Source organism: Heloderma suspectum, chromosome 4 (assembly GCF_057233095.1).
Source record: "Heloderma suspectum isolate Gila_16-S chromosome 4, 16-S_ref, whole genome shotgun sequence".
Taxonomy (NCBI): Eukaryota; Metazoa; Chordata; class Lepidosauria; order Squamata; family Helodermatidae; genus Heloderma; species Heloderma suspectum.
In genome coordinates this window covers 157,461,906-157,479,504 of record NC_139461.1, presented here as the reverse complement: position 1 = coordinate 157,479,504, position 17,599 = coordinate 157,461,906, and the positions used below count along the sequence as shown (strand labels likewise).

The following is a 17,599-nucleotide window of genomic DNA, read 5'->3' as shown; positions in this document are numbered from 1 at the left end:
TATACTGACCGGAGGATGGTTTCTTTTCCTGGTATTTCACCATACCAAACGGAGGCCTCCATCCCATCATTTATTTGAGGAACTTGAACAACTTTATTACTCCCAGGAAATTCAGAATGATCGTGATGGCTTTGATCCTCCCTCTCCTTTGGAAGAACGTTTGGTTTGCTGCCATAGACCTGAAGGACACATATTTCCATATAGTGATTACAGAGACTCACCAGCGGTACCTACATTTTATCATTGGTACCGACATGTTCCAGTGTAGGGTCCTGCCCTTCAGTCTAGCAACTGCCTGGGAGTTTTTACAAAATGCATGGCGGTTGTGTGTGCATATGTGCAGCTTCAGGACATCAAAGGCTACCCTTACCTGGACAATTGGCTTCTCGTCTCAGACTCCAAAGATGCCCTTTTTCATGCCATTGAGATTGTTCTGAACCTTCTGGGAGCATTGGGCCTGTATGTCAACAGGGAGAAGTCAACTTTGAAGCCAACACAATGGCTCCAATTTATAGGGATGCTGCAGGATTCGACAGTTGCACATGCTTATCTTCCTCAGCAAGATCAGTTGACTGCTTTCGTGGAGACCATTTTCTATCCTCAGCGAATCCCCATTTACACTACTCAAACACTACTGGGGCACATGGCAGCAATGATCATGGTTGTTCATTGTGCAAGGCTTCAGATGCAACCACTACAGAACTGGTTGCTCCAAAACTTTGATTCCATCTCCAATGCTCAAAGTCATCTGAAAGTTCCAGACAAGATAGCAAAACCCCTCTGATGGTGGATGCAGCCATGCAAACATACTTCAGGGAGTTCCCTTTGTCCAAATATTCCCTACACAGATATTGACAACAGACGCTTCCCTTTCAGGCTGGGGAGCTCACTGTGGCCCACATCGTACTCAGAGAACCTGGTCTGCAGTGGAGAGGAAACATCACATAAATTAACTTTAATTTCTTGCCACTTGGAAGGCGATGCGGGCATTCGAGACTTACCTTCAAGGAAGGCATTTTCAGATAACATGTTATGGCACATCAAAAAGCAAGGGGGCATGCATTCATCCAATCTTGTGAATCTCACAGTGGACGTGTTCCAGTGAGCAATCCAATGGAACATTCTTTTGAGTGCTCTTCACATTGCCAGAGAAGACAACGTGTTGTATGATCAACTCAGAGTGTCTGCCAAGTCATCCCATGAATAGCAGATGTCTACCTCCATCCTGCATCGCTTCTTTCTGAAATGGGGTTGGCCCATGACGGACTTGTTCACGACCCCATCAAATGTGATATACAAGAGATTCTGCATGACAGTGGGGATAGGTTGATCATCCTTGGTCAACGCTTTTCAACTATGCTGGCATGGGGTACTGTTTTACCTATTCCCTTCATTTCCCCTTCATAGAATCATAGAATCATAGTATAGTAGGGTTGGAAAGGGCCTATAAGACCATCGAGTCCAGCCCCCTGCTCAATGCAGGAATCCTACTCAGAGCATCTCTGACAGGTGGCTGTCCAGCCTCATCTTGAATGCCCCCAGTGTGGGAGAGCCCACCACCTCCCTAGGTAATTGGTTCCATAGTTGTATTGCTCTAACAGTTAGGACGTTTTTCCTGATGTTCAGCCAGAAACTGACTTCCTGTAACTTGAGCCCATTATTCCGTGTCCTGCACTCTGGGATGCTCAAGAAGAGATCCTGGCCTTCCTCTCTGTGACAACCTTTCAAGTACTTGAAGAGTGCTATCATATTTCCCCTCAGTCTTCTCTTCTCAAGGCTAAACATGCCCAGTTCTTTCAGTCTCTCCTCATAGGGCTTTGTTTCCAGTCCCTTGATCATCTTCACTGCCCTCTTCTGAATCCTCTCCAGTTTGTCTGCATCGTTCTTAAAGTGTGGTACCCAAAACTGGACACAGTACTCCAGATGAGGCCTAACCAGTGCTGAGTAGAGGGGAACTAGTGCTTCCTGGGATTCGGAAGCTATGCTTCTATTAATGCAGCCCAAAATAGCATTTGCCTTTTTTTGCAGCCACGTCACATTGTTGGCTCATGTTCAGTTTGTGATCTACAACAATTCTAAGATCCTTCTTGCTTTAGCATTGTGTGGAGCACCCTTCTCTCAAGTATGCTCCAAAAATTAGCACACAATGGGATGGACCGCATTTTGATCGCTCCTTGGCTGCTGAGGCAGCCATGATTTGCAGCCCTGCTGTGTCTGTCCAGGAGATAGTTCCTGTGTCTTCCACAATCTTCAGATCTAATCTCTTGGGACCAAGGCAGGATCCGGCACCTGGTTCTCAACACCCTGAAATTAACAGCCTGGAGGATTCAGCAGTGAGTACCAGTATTCAACTCCCATCAGAAGTTCAGACAGTTTTGGACGCAGCTAGGAAGCCAGTTACACGTTGGTCCAATGCTACTAAGTGGTCATCGTTTTGAAGTTTGCAAATCTCCACGGTTTTGATCCTCTTCAGGGATTGATTGAAAATGTTCTTTTGTTTCTGAATGACTTGTTTCAAAAAGGTTTTAAACTTTTGTCCATAAGAGTTTATTTGGCAGCTTTTTATAGCGAGGAAGTTCAAAGTTTTTCACTCTTCGTTCACCCTACTACTTGTCAGTTCCTGCAGGGCTTAAAGAATTTGGCACCTCCAGTAAGAACTGTAGTCCCACAGTGGAATCTCTCTGTTGTTTTCCATGCCCTTCTTTCAAAGCCCTTTGAACCTCTGGCCACAACAGATCTTCAGTTGCTATCGTGGAAGTTGGCCTTTTTGGTTGTCCTCTAGACATGTTAGTGAAATTTGTGCCTTATGGGTGGATCATTCCTTCATGAACTTTCAGACAAAGTTGACCTGAGGCCGGATATGTGGTCTCCAATTTCCATGTCAACCAATCTATCTCACTACCGACTTTTTTCTTGGACCCATCTTCTGACTTGGAAAGTTGCATGCTCTGGATGTCAAGAGGGTATTGGCATCTTTTTGTAAGACACAATGACTTTTTGTTTGTTATAGTGGCTCCAAGAAGGATTTTCCTGTCTCCTCTCAAAGGCTGGTCTCATGGATTGTGCAGACTATTGGTTTAGCCTATGACTGAAAAGGTTTGGAGCGCCCTTCTCACGTCAGGGCACATTCGACATGAGGGATTGCCATGTCTACAGCCTTTGGCAAAGGTATCCCATTGTCAGACTTGTATAAAGCGGCGACATGGTCAAAACCATCGATGTTTGTAAAACATTACAAACTGGATGTTAAGGCACATTCTGACTGTGCTTTTGGGTGAGCCGTGCTGCCATCAGTCCAATCATGAGACATCTACCAACCACAGGTAAGTGAGCTTGCTAATCGCCCATATGTGTGATGCACAGAAACCATGAAGAAGAAATGCAGGTTGCTTACCAGTAACTGTAGTTCTTTGAGTGGTCATCTGTGCATTCACACAACCCACCCACCGTCCCCACTTTGGTGTCAATGTCAAATTCAATGTTGGTGATTCTCCCTCAGATTCAAGGCCACACTAGGCAGTCTCAAAGAACTGAGGGAACAGGCGGGAACCCGCTGGGACATGCACAGTGGATGGTGGGGGAGGGTTCCTGCCAAAACATTTCTCAGTTTAGAAGTTTCCCAAATGAGGCTCAGTGCAGGTGCAGAGCCCATATGTGTGAATGCACTGATGACCACTCAAAGAACTACAATTGCGGGTAAGCAGCCTGCATTTGCAGCTCCCACTTGTTTATCAAAGTTATACAAGAAACCATAAGATATTTCCATTCAATCTTATCAACCACTTTCTCTGCATCTGCAAACTCTAGTATTGCTGGTATCTTGTTTTGAAAGGTTTATTATATTGATAAGTTTTCTTATCTTTACTTTGAACTGTCAGCTCTTTTAAAATATCACATAACCTCAGTGTATATTCTTCCTATATACTCCCCAAGAACCTAATTTCACTTCTTACCTTTCTGCTAAGATAACAGCCAGAAGTGAAATTAATCTAAAAGTGTCTTCCCCTCAACATTTACATAAGCGTTGCAGTGAGTGAAAGCTTAGTTTCTGTCTGAGAGATTCACTTTTGCCTTAGACAATAATTAAATAATTCTACAATTTTTGGAAGTGTGTTTAGGACCATATGAAAAGTAAACCTTTCAGGAAAGTGAAGCATTAAACAATAAAATCGGGCAATAAAAATTGAAAAAATACGAAGTAAGCAGAAGCTTCACAAGCACCGAGTTCAGTCTTTGAACATAAAATGACACTTATGCACTATGAATTGAGACTAGAGCATGCTTGCTACAGAATATTTCCCTTATGTCTATAGAATACACTAATGCAAAACACAGCAGCAATTGTTCATCTGCAATAATCTGAGCCCAGGTACATTTCCATCTAAACCCCAGACAAACTGGGATCCCTGGATGCATTTTTTCAAGCAGATATCTATAATACTATATAACTAGACAATACAACAGTTAACTGAAGTTCCATTTATAGCAATGGTGGTGAAACCTTCTCTGGTCTGGGGGTCAGACTGACCACCTGGACCAGTCCAGTGGGCCAGTTGATGTCATGGGGTGGAGCCCACCTCGAAGCCAGTGGTGGCTGGTGGCCATTGTGTTTGGAGGGGCAGGGAGACAGAGGCAAGGAGTCACGGTAGGATTCCCCACCCACTCCCAAGCAGAAGTGCAATGTAATATTAAATTCATTCAGACAGATTTTAAATGGTCTTACTCACTTACTCCCAGAGATACAAAATAATATTAAGCCCAACAAGTGCTGCTTAAATAAAATAGATAAGAATAAACAGAATAGGCCACAGAGAGAGGAGCTTCTCTCCTCATGTTCATCCTGTCTGCTGCTGCTGCTCTGCCTCTGCCTCCTCCCCCTTGGCTGAAAGAGTAGAGACTACGACACAGCAGTGGGAGGAGGGCAGAACTAAGCTGTGGTGGCACTCTGTGCCCTCATAAGTTTACTTCCAGCCCATCCCTTTGGGAAGGATCAGGGTCAGATCCAGCTGGCTGCCTGGCCCAGAAAGGCTGTGCCTTCATAGCTTGTTGTGCTGTTTTTTACAATAATCCCCAGTTTCGGAGGAGCAAGCCCTCCAGGAAGGGAAGTCTTTCTTTCTTTTACTGTGTGCACATGCACTTGCACAGTTAGCATGCTGACACTACCAGAACTTCCTTCTGGCCTGCAGCCGCAGCCACCATCATAACAGAAGCCGCCACCACAGTTGGCGGGACTCACAGGAGTTTTATTTTTTTTAAAGACTTGGTGGGTTGGTAGGGGTGGGGCAGTGAACACCCTGACCTCTGATTTGCCCTGATACTGCTTGAGGCCCCATCTGATGACATTTGTGCCCTCGGAGCCCATTTTGCCTTTCTCCATGCAGAGGGAGGCATGGAGTTCCATGTCTCTCTCTGTACAGAGAAAAGGGCTCAGCCACCGCCTGGAGGACTGGCTCCTCAGGCAGCCATGGAGCTGAGTGCCTCCTTCGCGTGCTGCACCCCTTCCTGATCAGGGCAGTGAGCAGCATGTGAAGGCTCCTCCAGACAGCAACAAAGCCAGGTGTCTCCCTCACATACCACTTGCTGTCCTGATCAGGATGGCACGCAAGGGGAACCCTGACTGGAGATAACAGTGGGAATTCCTCTGCTCACAGAGAGGGAGGGATTTGAGAGGGCAATTTCCATGGGAGGGATGGAGAAACTGAGCCTGCAGGCCGCAGGTTCCGCATCCCATCCAACTTCGCCATTCCGTGAACAGATGGGGCTCTTTGATCTAGCTAATGGAAGGGGTGCATTTTCACCAGTTCCCCCTGTGCCCCCAATCTGTTGCAGAAAGTTCAGAGACCCCCTGGAACAGCATGGGAAGTGGTGTGGGGGGCTGCAGTGAAGAGAGGGAATTGGCAAAAGTCACCTCCCTGTTCCATTACAAGAAGCATCTACTAAATCAGAAGCCCTTCCATTCACAGAAGGACACTGAATGCAACCAAGTTCATCAACTCACTATTTGACAGATACTAAAAGGGAGCACCTCTTCTTTTCCCCTACAAAACTTTAAATACCTTGACATTTACATACCCATAGAACCTCCCTTAAGTATGTCAGTTAAGTGTGCCCTTTGGGAAGCTCCTTCATTTCTAAAATAAGAATAGGACACCTTCTCCCTTCCCCCTACAATATTCTCACTATAGGTCCACAAAAGAAGGATAATGAGTGCATAAATATTTAAACACTGCTTGACCTGCCTTAAGCCTGGAAGTAAACGAAGGGAAGAAATTCAAGAAAGGAGGAAGACACTGCAAATAGCCTTTTAAATTACAGAACCTAGGTTGTGGAACTACCTGCCTCTGGAGTTTTTATGGCCTTCTGGTGTGCTTATAAAATTGAGTTGCATCCAGTGGTGTCATTCTCCATTGCACAAGCTGTTCCACAAGCCATTGCACAGCCACTGCACTGATTATTGTATGAGCTGTCACACATTTCGTTATGACTTCATTGTGCTAGGGGTTCCTTGCAGTAGTTGTACTAGTTGTTCTGCTAGTGGCTGCACAAATGCTAGTGGAACAACAATGCCTCTTGTAGTTTTTCTGCTAGCATAATGTTGGATACAACCCATTGTTTTGCTTCGTTGGGCTTTTGGCCTTGCTTGGTTTGTTTGTTCCTTTTTTCTGTATTTTTTATTTGAAAGACTGGCTTTCTGTTGCACTGCACTCACTAGTTTATTTTGTTTTATTGTTTTATGATGTAATGTTTTATGTTTTTAACTTTGTTAGCCTATAGGTCTATAGGCAAAAAAGCATCCTACAAATATGAATATGAATACATTTGTGTGCAGAACTATCATGTCTCATAACATCTGATAGTTGCCATATTCTCCATATTCTCTGAACACTTCAGTATTTTCATAACAAAAAGAACAGAAGGTCAGTGTCAAGGATCTTGAGGATTCCATTCAACTCACCTCTTCAGATGAATTTGAAAGCAGCTCCTTTGCATTTTCCACATCCCCATTCATTGCAAAGACAGGAACATTGGGACTGAAAACCATGAGGTCGCTTTTGGCACCAGGTTCCCCACTCACTCCTGCCAGGATGTGGCTGTGGCGATTTGAATAGGACCAGCTGCCCACTTCACTTGCACACACCAGTGTGGCTGTGCCAGGACCATATATCATGGCCTCCTTGGTCTGGCAATGGCATCTTAGGGCAATGTATACTATGATCACCAGCAGGAACAAGCTGGACACTGAGCATATAGCAATGATTAGGTAGACATTGACATTGTCCACCTGGGGCTCGGGGCTCCCTCCCACCCTGATGAGGTGGGCATCAGCCTGAACAGCCTGGCTGCTCGCCACCAGGGACACACTCAGTGTGGCTGTGGCTGACAGAACAGGCTTGCCATGGTCCTTCACCAGCACCAGCAGACTCTGGCTGCTACCATCACTCTCTGCCTCATCCAGGGCATGTGTGGTGCTGACCTCACCACTGTAAAGCCCCACTTGCCAGGGGCTGTTGTTTGCCCCATGCAGCTCATAGCGCAGCCATGCATTGTAGCCTGAGTCAGCATCCAGGGCACGGATCTTGCCCACCACATGCCCAGCTCTGATGGGGACCATGAGCAGGACAGGGGCCTCCACTAGCTCTGATACTGAAGGTGCATTGTCATTCTCATCCACCACAAAGACCTGAACAGTCACGTTGCCACACAAGGAGGGCAGCCCGGCATCCTTGGCCCTCACCTGGAACTCCAGCAGCTTCAGCTGTTCATAATCGAAAGGCTGCAAGGCATAAAGCTTCCCACTCTCCGAGTGCACTGAGACGTAGCTCGACAAGGGCCAGAGCTGCTCATCCATCCAGTAACTGACCAAGGAGTTCTCAGCCACATCTGGGTCTGAGGCAGACACTGTGAAGATGTGGGCACCTGGTGGGTTGTTCTCCTTCACAAAGACCATGTAGGAGGGCTGAGCAAAAGTTGGTGCATTGTCATTGATGTCGCCAATGGGCACCAGCAAAGTACTGCTAGTCGATCGTGATGGTGTCCCTTCATCCCGAGCCATCACCACTAACACATATTCTGCCACCCGCTCCCGATCCAGGGGCTCCTCCAGCACCAATGAGTAGTAATACTTGAAGGTGGACACCAACTTGAAGGGGAGCCCAGGTGGCCACAGGGAGCAGCTCACTTGCCCATTGGCTCCAGAGTCCCTGTCTGAGGCACTGATCAGGGCCACCATCATACCCTGTGGGGAGTCCTCTGGCACGGGCACTGACAGGGACTTCAGCGACAGCTGAGGGGCATTGTCATTCATGTCTAGAATCTCTATCACAACTTTGCAGTGTCCAGTCAGGGGAGGGTTGCCTTTATCTTCTGCTACAACTTGGATTTCCCACAAATTAATGTCTTCATAATCTATTGGCCCTGTAACCTTGATATCACCAGTGCTTTCGCTTATTTGGAAGATGTGTTTAACTTTGGAAGGCACAAGGCTGCTAAAGGAATAAGAAATGTCTTTTGAAATTCCTTCATCCATGTCTGTGGCATTGAGTGTAATTATCAGTGTCCCATTAACTGCATTCTCTGGCAGTCTGACTTTGTAGACAGATTGACTGAATAACGGTGCATTATCATTTACATCCAACACACTTATCACCAGCTGGACTGTTCCTGTGAGCTCTGGTTTGCCCCCATCGGTGGCTGTCAGTAATAAATGATGCACAGAGATATCTTCTCTGTCTAGCAGTTTCTTTAATTCAAGTCCAGCAGATTTTGTATGGTCTTCATTTGTTACTACATGGAGCATGAAATAATCATTTGGATTGATCTTGTAAGTTAACAGAGCATTAGTGCCAATATCAGCATCAGAAGCACTGTCTAGTGGGAAAAGAGAGTGTGGCAATCTCGATTCTGCAATAACCAATGTTTGCTCAATGACAGAGAAAACAGGGGCATTGTCATTTATATCTGCAATCTCCACTTCCACATGGAAAACCTTCAGTGGTTTATCCACAATCACCTCCAGATGAATGGTACAAACAGGGCTTTTGCCACACTGCTCCTCCCTATCTATCCGGGAGTTCACAAACAAAATCCCATTCTGCAAATTTACCCTGAAATAGTCCCCATGGCCTTGGGATTCCAGCTGGAACAGCCGAGGGACCAGCTCACTCACCTCCAGCCCCAGATCCTGGGCGATGCGGCCCACGAAGGTGCCGTGCTGGGATTCCTCTGGCACAGAATAATGGAGCTGGCCGCTCCCCATTTCCCAGGCTGTGTGGAGCAGAACCAGCTGCAGCAGCAGCCTTCTCACCAAGGAATCTATCCACATAATAATGATGGAGATTTGAGATTAGGGTGCTTCTAAATGTTTGTTTTAAGAGTAGCTAATATGGGTGGTCTGGGTCACCAGGGAGTTGCATCATTGGTAGAAATCTCTCTGGATCTTGTAGTTGCATCTGGATGTCTCCTGACGTCTTCTTCCAAATGCTTTTTTAAAGGGGAAGAGCAGAATTTTGAGGTTCCCAAGATTATTTATGCAATTGCGACACCTCGTGACTGACTATAGGAAGTGCAGAAAAAAACAGACTTCCACCTTTTGCCTCCAACCTGGAATCCAGATGTGTTGGACTATAACTCACATCATCCCCATCAGCATGGTCATTGGCCACACTGGCTGGGGATGATGGGAGTCCAACACATATGGAGGGCATCAAGTTGGGGAAAACTGTTTCAGGAGAATCTGCTCATATCACTGTCAAACTCTACACAAATGGAAGACTTCAAGATTCTACAGGGAAAAGTTCATTCTGCCTTCATACATTTTGCAAAGTGTTGATGTTCCTCTTCATCTTCAATGTTAGCAAAGTGTTCAATAACTCAGGTCCCATAACTTCCCAAACTGATGGTTCACAAATGTTTGTTTTGTTCATTAATTTTTTAATGATGTTTTCTGATTTGCCAGTAATTTGGAAGAGGCGGTGACATCTTTTAAGGAAATGGATTGCTTCTGATGAGTTTTTCTTTGTAGTGTTTCTTTCCTTTGATAACATAGGTTGCCACTCAGAAAGGTCAGTGACACCAGAGGACTCCAGGCAGGGGACCCTCCTTCAGCCCGAGGGCCAAATTCCATTTTGGAGATGCTCTTGGGAGCCACCTTCCAGCAGTGGGTTGGACCAGGGGCAAAAAGGGCAGGGTTAGAAAGACCAGCATCTTTCATCTTCAAGCTCTTAGTGCCAGCAACTCAGGCTTAGGAGAGGTTTAGCAATTGGGAAGGGGAGAGTGCAAATGCTGGAAAACCACCAAATGGTTGGAGGTCAGGGAAAGAAGATGTGGCCATCTAGGGAAGCCTGGAGGGCTGGACTGGGACCCCAGGAAGGCCGAATTTGGCCCATGGGCCTGAGGTTCCCCACCCCTGACTTAAGGTGGCTAAAAATCTTCACCTTAAATGCCAGTGTAGTGTAGCAGTTAGAGCAACATACTAGGACTGAGAAGACCTGGGTTCAAATACCCACTCCACCATGACTTGGGTGACTTTGGGCAGGGTGGTTGTGAAGATACAATGGTTGAGAACACATAAGCCACCATGAACACCTTGGAGAAAGGGTGGGATAAAGGTTTAATAATTAAATACATACGTTTAGGGATTAAGCAGCTGCCCCAGCTTAGAGTATATGGATATTTTACAATGTGGTAGCCCCGATCAGCTCTGCTGATGCCAGGGGAAGTGACATCAATGCATCATAATATTACGTGATGGCATTACATACTATAATCATGTATCACTTTATATTGGACTGTCTTCAAATTTCAGCAAATAAAAGAAATGTACAGATCTAAACTCAGGCCCAAAGACATGACAGTAGCCACAGAAAAAGCACTTGCCTGCATTTGCTTTCTGTGTCAAGTATAAATGCGCTAATCACATAAAATGGCCCATTCACATGTAGAGTTAGCACATTTCTGGCGTGTTAACTCTACTTGAAATTGGCTGGCTCCAGTTGTAAGGGTGTTTGTTTGTGAAGGGAAGTGCACAAAATGCTTACAGGAGATAAAGTGTTTTACCCACTGCCACTGATAAGTGTATCTTGTCTGCCTTTTTGCCCATTTTTAATTGATAATTAAAATTATAATTCAGAAAGCTCTGAATTGTCTGCCGATTTTTGCTTATGCTGTTCTTTTGGAAAATGTCATTTATTATTAGCATTATTATGGCTACAAGCCTATGGTACCTGGGAGGGCATTCCAGAGGCAGAGGACAGATCAGATCTTCCCCTCTGTGAGTGGAGAGAAAGGTCCAACCACAGAGCAGGAGAGCTGGCCTCAGAGCCCCATGCAGCCCCTGTGGAGACCTCCGCATTTTGATGTCAGAGAAGAGGGAAAGGGGGGTGGATCAGCAGGCAATCCCTGGGTATGCTGGGAGACGTCTTGGACCCACAGGATCCATAGCCCTCCCAGTCGCCTCCCATGGCCACAGAACAGGGCGGAGGAGGTCTACACCAGCCCCAGAGTTGGGGTCATTTATTTCCTTCCCACTGGAAGGAAAGCAAAGGGGGAAAGGAAATGGAACTGGGAGGTGGGGACGCTCCTTCTTCTCTCCTGCCCTGCCAGGCTCACACTGGCAGGGCTTTGGATATGTTGGAGCCTTGGAGGCTCCAACATTGGAGCTCTCATGAAGGGCAGGTGGGATTGCTCTATTACTCATATATATAACTCTTTTTTTTAGATAATAAACTTTTGTTTCTCATACTCTATTGGATCCCTTAATTTGATTTTTTTGCAATGTATTGCCACTTCCTAATAGGAGAGTGCCAGCCATCCTCTCCTCCAGCAGGTCATTACATCCCTCCACTCCCCAGTTTCCCTTCCCCCCCCCCAACTGATAGTCAACACTCCATGGCTACTGAGCATGCTCAGTCCTTGGTGGATTGTGTGTGTGTGGGGGGGGCGTGTTGTTCCTTTCTTTTTTGGGTTTCATTATCCTTATGCAACCCTTACACCTCCATCTTGTTTCTCGGTCACTCCATTTTGGCTCTATGCCTGTTGGCACTCACCACATGAATTCAGTATTATTATTAGTGATGGATGCATTTTAACTGATCCTTTTGGCAAGCTCTAGAATACTTTTAGTAGTATTTAAAATCCTGGTCCAGTACAAACCAGACTTTTGTAGTTTAGGTCAGGGGTTGCCACCTTTTTGGATCCATGTGCACATTTGGGAATTTGATAAACTGCTGTGGGCACACCACGAACTGGCTCCCATGGAGGATGTGGCTAGTCACCTGATGGCTGCTCTGGGGCCTGGCTAGTTACAAGTGAGCTAAAGAGGTGGGGGAGAAAAAGCAAGCCTAGAGGCTGGGAGCAGGGAGAAACAGCTGGGTAAAGACGTGGGGAGAGCAAGAGTGAAGCCAGAGGCTGGGAGGGAGAGGGAAATGGGAAAGCAAAGTGATACAGAAGGAGCAAGGCTAGAGGCTAAGAAGGGGAGAAACACTGCGCTAAAGATGGGAGTGGAAAGAAACAGTGAGGGTAGCATGGGAGAGAAATAAGATTGCCCTAACATTTTCCAAGGTTTTTATTTTAAAAAAAATTTGAAGGGGGCAGGGAGGGGAGAGCATAGCTGGAGTACTTGAAGGCCCAATGGACGCTATGTCACTAACAGGCACCACACTGGGGACCCCTAGTCTAGGCAAAGCCAGCGAGGTACCCAAACCAGCTGAGCACCATTATAATAATAAAGAGATGTCTGGGGCCATGGATTCTCAGTCTCACATGCTCTTTCACAGTATGTTCACAGCCTTTTGTCCAAATCCTGCACAAATACAGAAAATTCTTACTGTAATGACTGAGCATCTGGGTACCCAGTATAGCCACAGAGAGCCAGTATAGTGCAGTGATGAAGTCTTTCAATTTGGATGTGGGAAACCCAGAATGACCAACACTGACTCACATGTATTTTTCCCCTAATATTTTTTCTTTACACAAACAGTAGCTGTGAACTGAGGATCAGCAGGGATGGAAGGGTCCACCTAACCATTTCTCCTTGGGCCATTTTCCCTCCCAGCTGATTTTTGCCCCACATGGGAACAGATAAAGGTACCCATTTATTTCTCTGTGTTGGTAAAAACTCAGCTGGTGGGGTGTGGCAATGTTGGGCAGAAAAACAGCCAGTGGTGGACTGTTTGAGCATACACTTCCTCCCCTGCTGCTGCTCCACTGAAGACTGCAGCCCTATGGCTCTTTTTAACTTAAAAAATGATTTTGGGGGAAATACACATGACTCGGATTGCCACTTGGCATTACACAAGAAATTCATCAAAACCTCCCAACAGTCTCCTAACCTGACTGAATTATGTCTTATTATCACAGTTAAAATAAACTTGCAAGAACCTTTGTTTTAGTGTGTGTGTGTGTGTGTGCACTTATTTTTTAAACAGAAAATAACCAGCATAACATATATTCTTCTGTGAATGAGTTCCAACATCTAATACAGCGTTTCTCAAAGTGTGGGTGGTGACCCAAGCCTGGGTCGCAGAGCACTTCCAGGTAGGTTTCGGGCCTTCATCACTTCGTCCGCCACCCCCTCACCCCCGCTGCCTTATGTCACCACCCACCTTGCTGCCAGTTCCGCCTCCCAGATATTCCATTCGGCTGTAAAGTTGTTGTTGTTTTTGCTCCCCTCTAGCCTTTCTCTCTCTGACTGATCAGCAAAGGAAGCCATTTGAGCCAGTGCATGGCCTGCTTGGAGTTGGCGTTGTCTTCCCTTCTCCCTCCTTTCCAAACTGCAAATCCCGGCAAGCGCTGGGAGGGTAGGGATTGTTAAAGAAAGAAACATACTTTTACATGAGGAAGAAGTGTCCACGTAGTCGCTGCTTCTTAACATGCAGGAGCAGGGGAGGTGGCAATGCCCCCTCCCAATCTTGCAGCTCTCTGTGTATGTGGATAGAGATGATGCTGGGGCGGGCAGGGGTAGAGAGAGTGAGGGTGAATGAAAAAAGGAAGGGAAGCTGCCACTGTTCAGATGTTAGGACAGAGAGAGGGAAGGAGATGTTTTAATCTTGAAAAGCAAGTTGCAAAGCGATTAAATACAGAAATAGCATAGGGGCTGCAGTGGCTTAGTGGTTAAGATGCTGAACTGCAGACCGGAAGGTTGGCAGGACAGCAGTTCGAGACCCGAGTGCCGCGTGACGGAGTGAGCTCCCGTCTTCAGTCCCAGCTCCTGCCAACCTAGCAGTTCGAAAGCAAGAAATTGCAAGTAGATAAATAGGTACCGCCTCAGCGGGAAAGGCAACAGTGTTCCGTGCACCTCGGTGTTCAGTCATGCTGGCCACATGACCACGGAAGCGTCTTCGGACAGCGCTGGCTCTTCGGCTTAGAAACGGGGATGAGCACCGCACCCTAGAGTCGGACACGACTGGTTGGGGACACCTTTACCTTTACCTTTTACTACTCCTTTTAGTTATGTAACAAATGGATTGGGGTGGTTTGATTCACACAAAGTGAAGAATTTACAAGAATGAATCAGAGGCTGGAATTTATCACACCCTAGCCTTGCTTAAAATGTAATTAAAAAATAAGTGTAACAGTGTGTAGCCTTTGTCTAAAATATAAACCTACAGAAATTGTCCAGTTAGACTGCAAGATATACACACTTACCTGGGTGTATGTCCCATTGAATTCAAGTTGGGCTTACTTGCAGCCCCCACCTACCAGAGGGAATCGTAATGGGCACCCTGTCTATGTTGAATTTAATTTGATTTGGAGGGGGTAATGGTATAATAAAGAAAACATGGAGAAGCTCTATACAGTCAGTAAAAACAAGACCTGGAGCTGACTGTGGCTCAGATCATGAGCTTCTTGTTGCAAAATCTTGGCTTAAATTGAAGAACGCAGGGAAAACCACTAAAGCATTCAGGTATGACCTAAATCATATCCCTTATGAATATACAGTGGAGGTGACGAATAGATTTAAGGGATTAGACCTGATAGAGTGCCTGAGAAACTATGGACGGAGGTCCGTAACATTGTTCAGGAGGCAAGCAACTCAATCCATCCCAAAGAAAAAGAAATGCAAGAAAGCAAAGTGGCTGTCTGATGAGGCTTTACAAGTAGCTGAGGAAAGAAGGGAAGTGAAAAGCAAGGGAGAAAGGGGAAGATATATCCAACTGAATGCAGAGTTCCAGGGAATAGCAAGGAGAGACAAGAAGGCCTTCTTAAATGAACAATGCAAAGAAATTTAGGAAAACAACAGAATGGGAAAGACTAGAGATCTCTTCAAGAAAATCGGAGACCTCAAGGGAATGTTTTGTGCAAAGATGGGCATGATAAAGGACAAAGAAGGCAGGGACCTAGCAGAAGCAGATGAGATTAAGAAGAGGTGGAAAGAATACACAGAAGAACTATACAGGAAAGATCTGAATGTCCCTGATAGCCATGATAGTGCGGTCACTGAACTTGAGCCGGACATCCTAGAGAGTGAAGTCAAGTGGGCCTTAGGAAGCATTAGTAACAACAAAGCTAGCGGAGATGACAGTGTTCCAGCTGAGCTATTTAAAATCCTAAAAGATGATGCTGTTAAAGTGCTGCACTCAATATGCCAACAAATTTGGAACACTCAACAGTGGCCACAAGACTGGAAGAGGTCAGTTTACATACCAGTTCAAAAGAAGGGCAATGCCAAAGAGTGTTCAAACTACCGTACAATTGCGCTCATTTCACATGCCAGCAAGGTTATGCTCAAATTCCTACAAGCTAGGCTTCAGCAGTATGTGAACCGAGAACTACAGGAAGAACAACCGGGGTTTCGAAGAGGCAGAGGAACTAGAGATCAAATCGCCAACATTCGCCGGATCATGGAGAAAGCAAGAAAATTCCAGAGAAACGTCTATTTCTGCTTCATTGACTACACTAAAGCCTTTGATTGTGTGGATCACAACAAACTCTGGCAAATTCTTAAAGAGATGGGAGTACTAGACCACCTTACCTGTCTCCTGAGAAACCTGTACGAGGACCAAGAAGCAACAGTAAGAACCAGACATGGAACAACCGATTGGTTCAAAATTGGGAAAGGAGTACGACAAGGCTGCATATTGTCGCCCTGCTTATTTAACTTATATGCAGAGTACATCATGAGAAACGCCAGGTTGGATGAATCACAGGTCGGAATTAAGATTGCAGGGAGAATTATCAACAACCTCAGATACGTAGATGATACCACCCTAATGGCAGAAAGCGAAGAGGATCTAAAGAGCCTCTTGTTGAGGGTGAAAGAGGAGAGTGCAAAAGCTGGTTTGAAACTCAACATTAAAAAAACTAAGATCATGGCATCTGGCCCCATCACTTCCTGGCATATAGAAGGGGAAAAAATGGAAGCAGTGACAGATTTCATTTTCTTGGGCTCCAAGATCACCGCAGACGGTGACTGTAGCCATGAAATTAAAAGACGCTTGCTCCTGGGGAGGAAAGCTATGGCAAACCTAGACAGCATAGTAAGAAGCAGAGACATCACCTTGCCAAAAAAGGTCCATATAATCAAAGCTATGGTTTTCCCAGTAGTAATGCATGGCTGTGAGAGCTGGACTATAAGGAAGGCTGAGCGCCGAAGAATTGATGCCTTCGAACTGTGGTGCTGGAGAAGACTGTTACGAGTCCCCTGGACTGCAAGGAGGTCAAATCAGTCCATCCTAAAGGAAATCAACCCTGACTGCTCATTGGAAGGACAGATACTGAAGCTGAAGCTCAAATATTTTGGCCACCTAATGCGAAGAGAAAACTCCCTGGAAAAGACCCTGATGTTGGGAAAGATTGAAGGCAAAAGGAGAAGGGGACGGCAGAGGATGAGATGGCTAGATAACATCACTGATGCAATGAATATGAAACTGAGCACACTCCGGGAGAGAGCGGAGGACAGGAAGGCCTGCTGTGCTATGGTCCATGTGGTCACGAAAAGTCAGACACGACTTAACGACTGAACAACAACAACAACGCTATGATGGTTGACTTGACTGAGAGTAATAACTGAAGGAAAACAATTTTAGAGTTATCTGGGAGCAAATTGATTGAATAAGAGAACAGATGTGGGTGATCTGGGGTGGACTGCAAATTAATTTAAGAATCTGGAGAGAATTTGGATGGGAAATTAAGTGTAAAGAATTATTTTGCAATTTTACCATTTGTTCAAGGGAAAACTGCTTGCCAGTTACTGCTTGTAACATATAGTTAGTATATTTTGTGACTGGCTCTGCTTGCACCTGCTGCTATTTTTGACTGGCCCTGCCTGCACCTGAGACCCACCATTTTGTGACTGGTGAGTCTAAGTGATTTTCAGCCCTCTAAAGTGGGCCCTGGGTGTAGAACACTTGAGAACTAATGAATATATGAGATCTTGAGATCTAATGAATATATTCCACTTTATATTAAAGGGAATTTCCATCTTTCATGGTATTTTCTAATCATCTCATTTTTCCAGGCTTGACATCCAGACCTCAGGTGCTCATAATGTTTTCGTCAAATACAAGACAAGCATTAAAACTCCCAAATATTTTCTGGTTCAGATTTTAATCCTAGCCAAAGAAACAGTCTCCTTCTGTCCCCTCCCTCCCTCCCACCCAAT

The 17,599-nt window shown here is 45.7% G+C and overlaps 1 protein-coding gene across 1 annotated transcript; it reads right to left on the bottom strand.

Annotated features, from left to right (window-relative positions):
* Positions 1–391: 391 nt before the first annotated feature.
* LOC146347551 (protocadherin alpha-3-like) lies at positions 392–9,322 on the bottom strand. The gene is made up of 2 exons (XM_084851544.1): positions 6,956–9,322; positions 392–457 (listed from the first exon to the last, which is right to left on the bottom strand). The coding sequence occupies exons 1-2, from the start codon at positions 9,320–9,322 to the stop codon at positions 392–394; spliced, it is 2,433 nt and encodes an 810-aa protein (XP_084707670.1).
* Between the last annotated feature and the right edge of the window lie 8,277 nt (positions 9,323–17,599).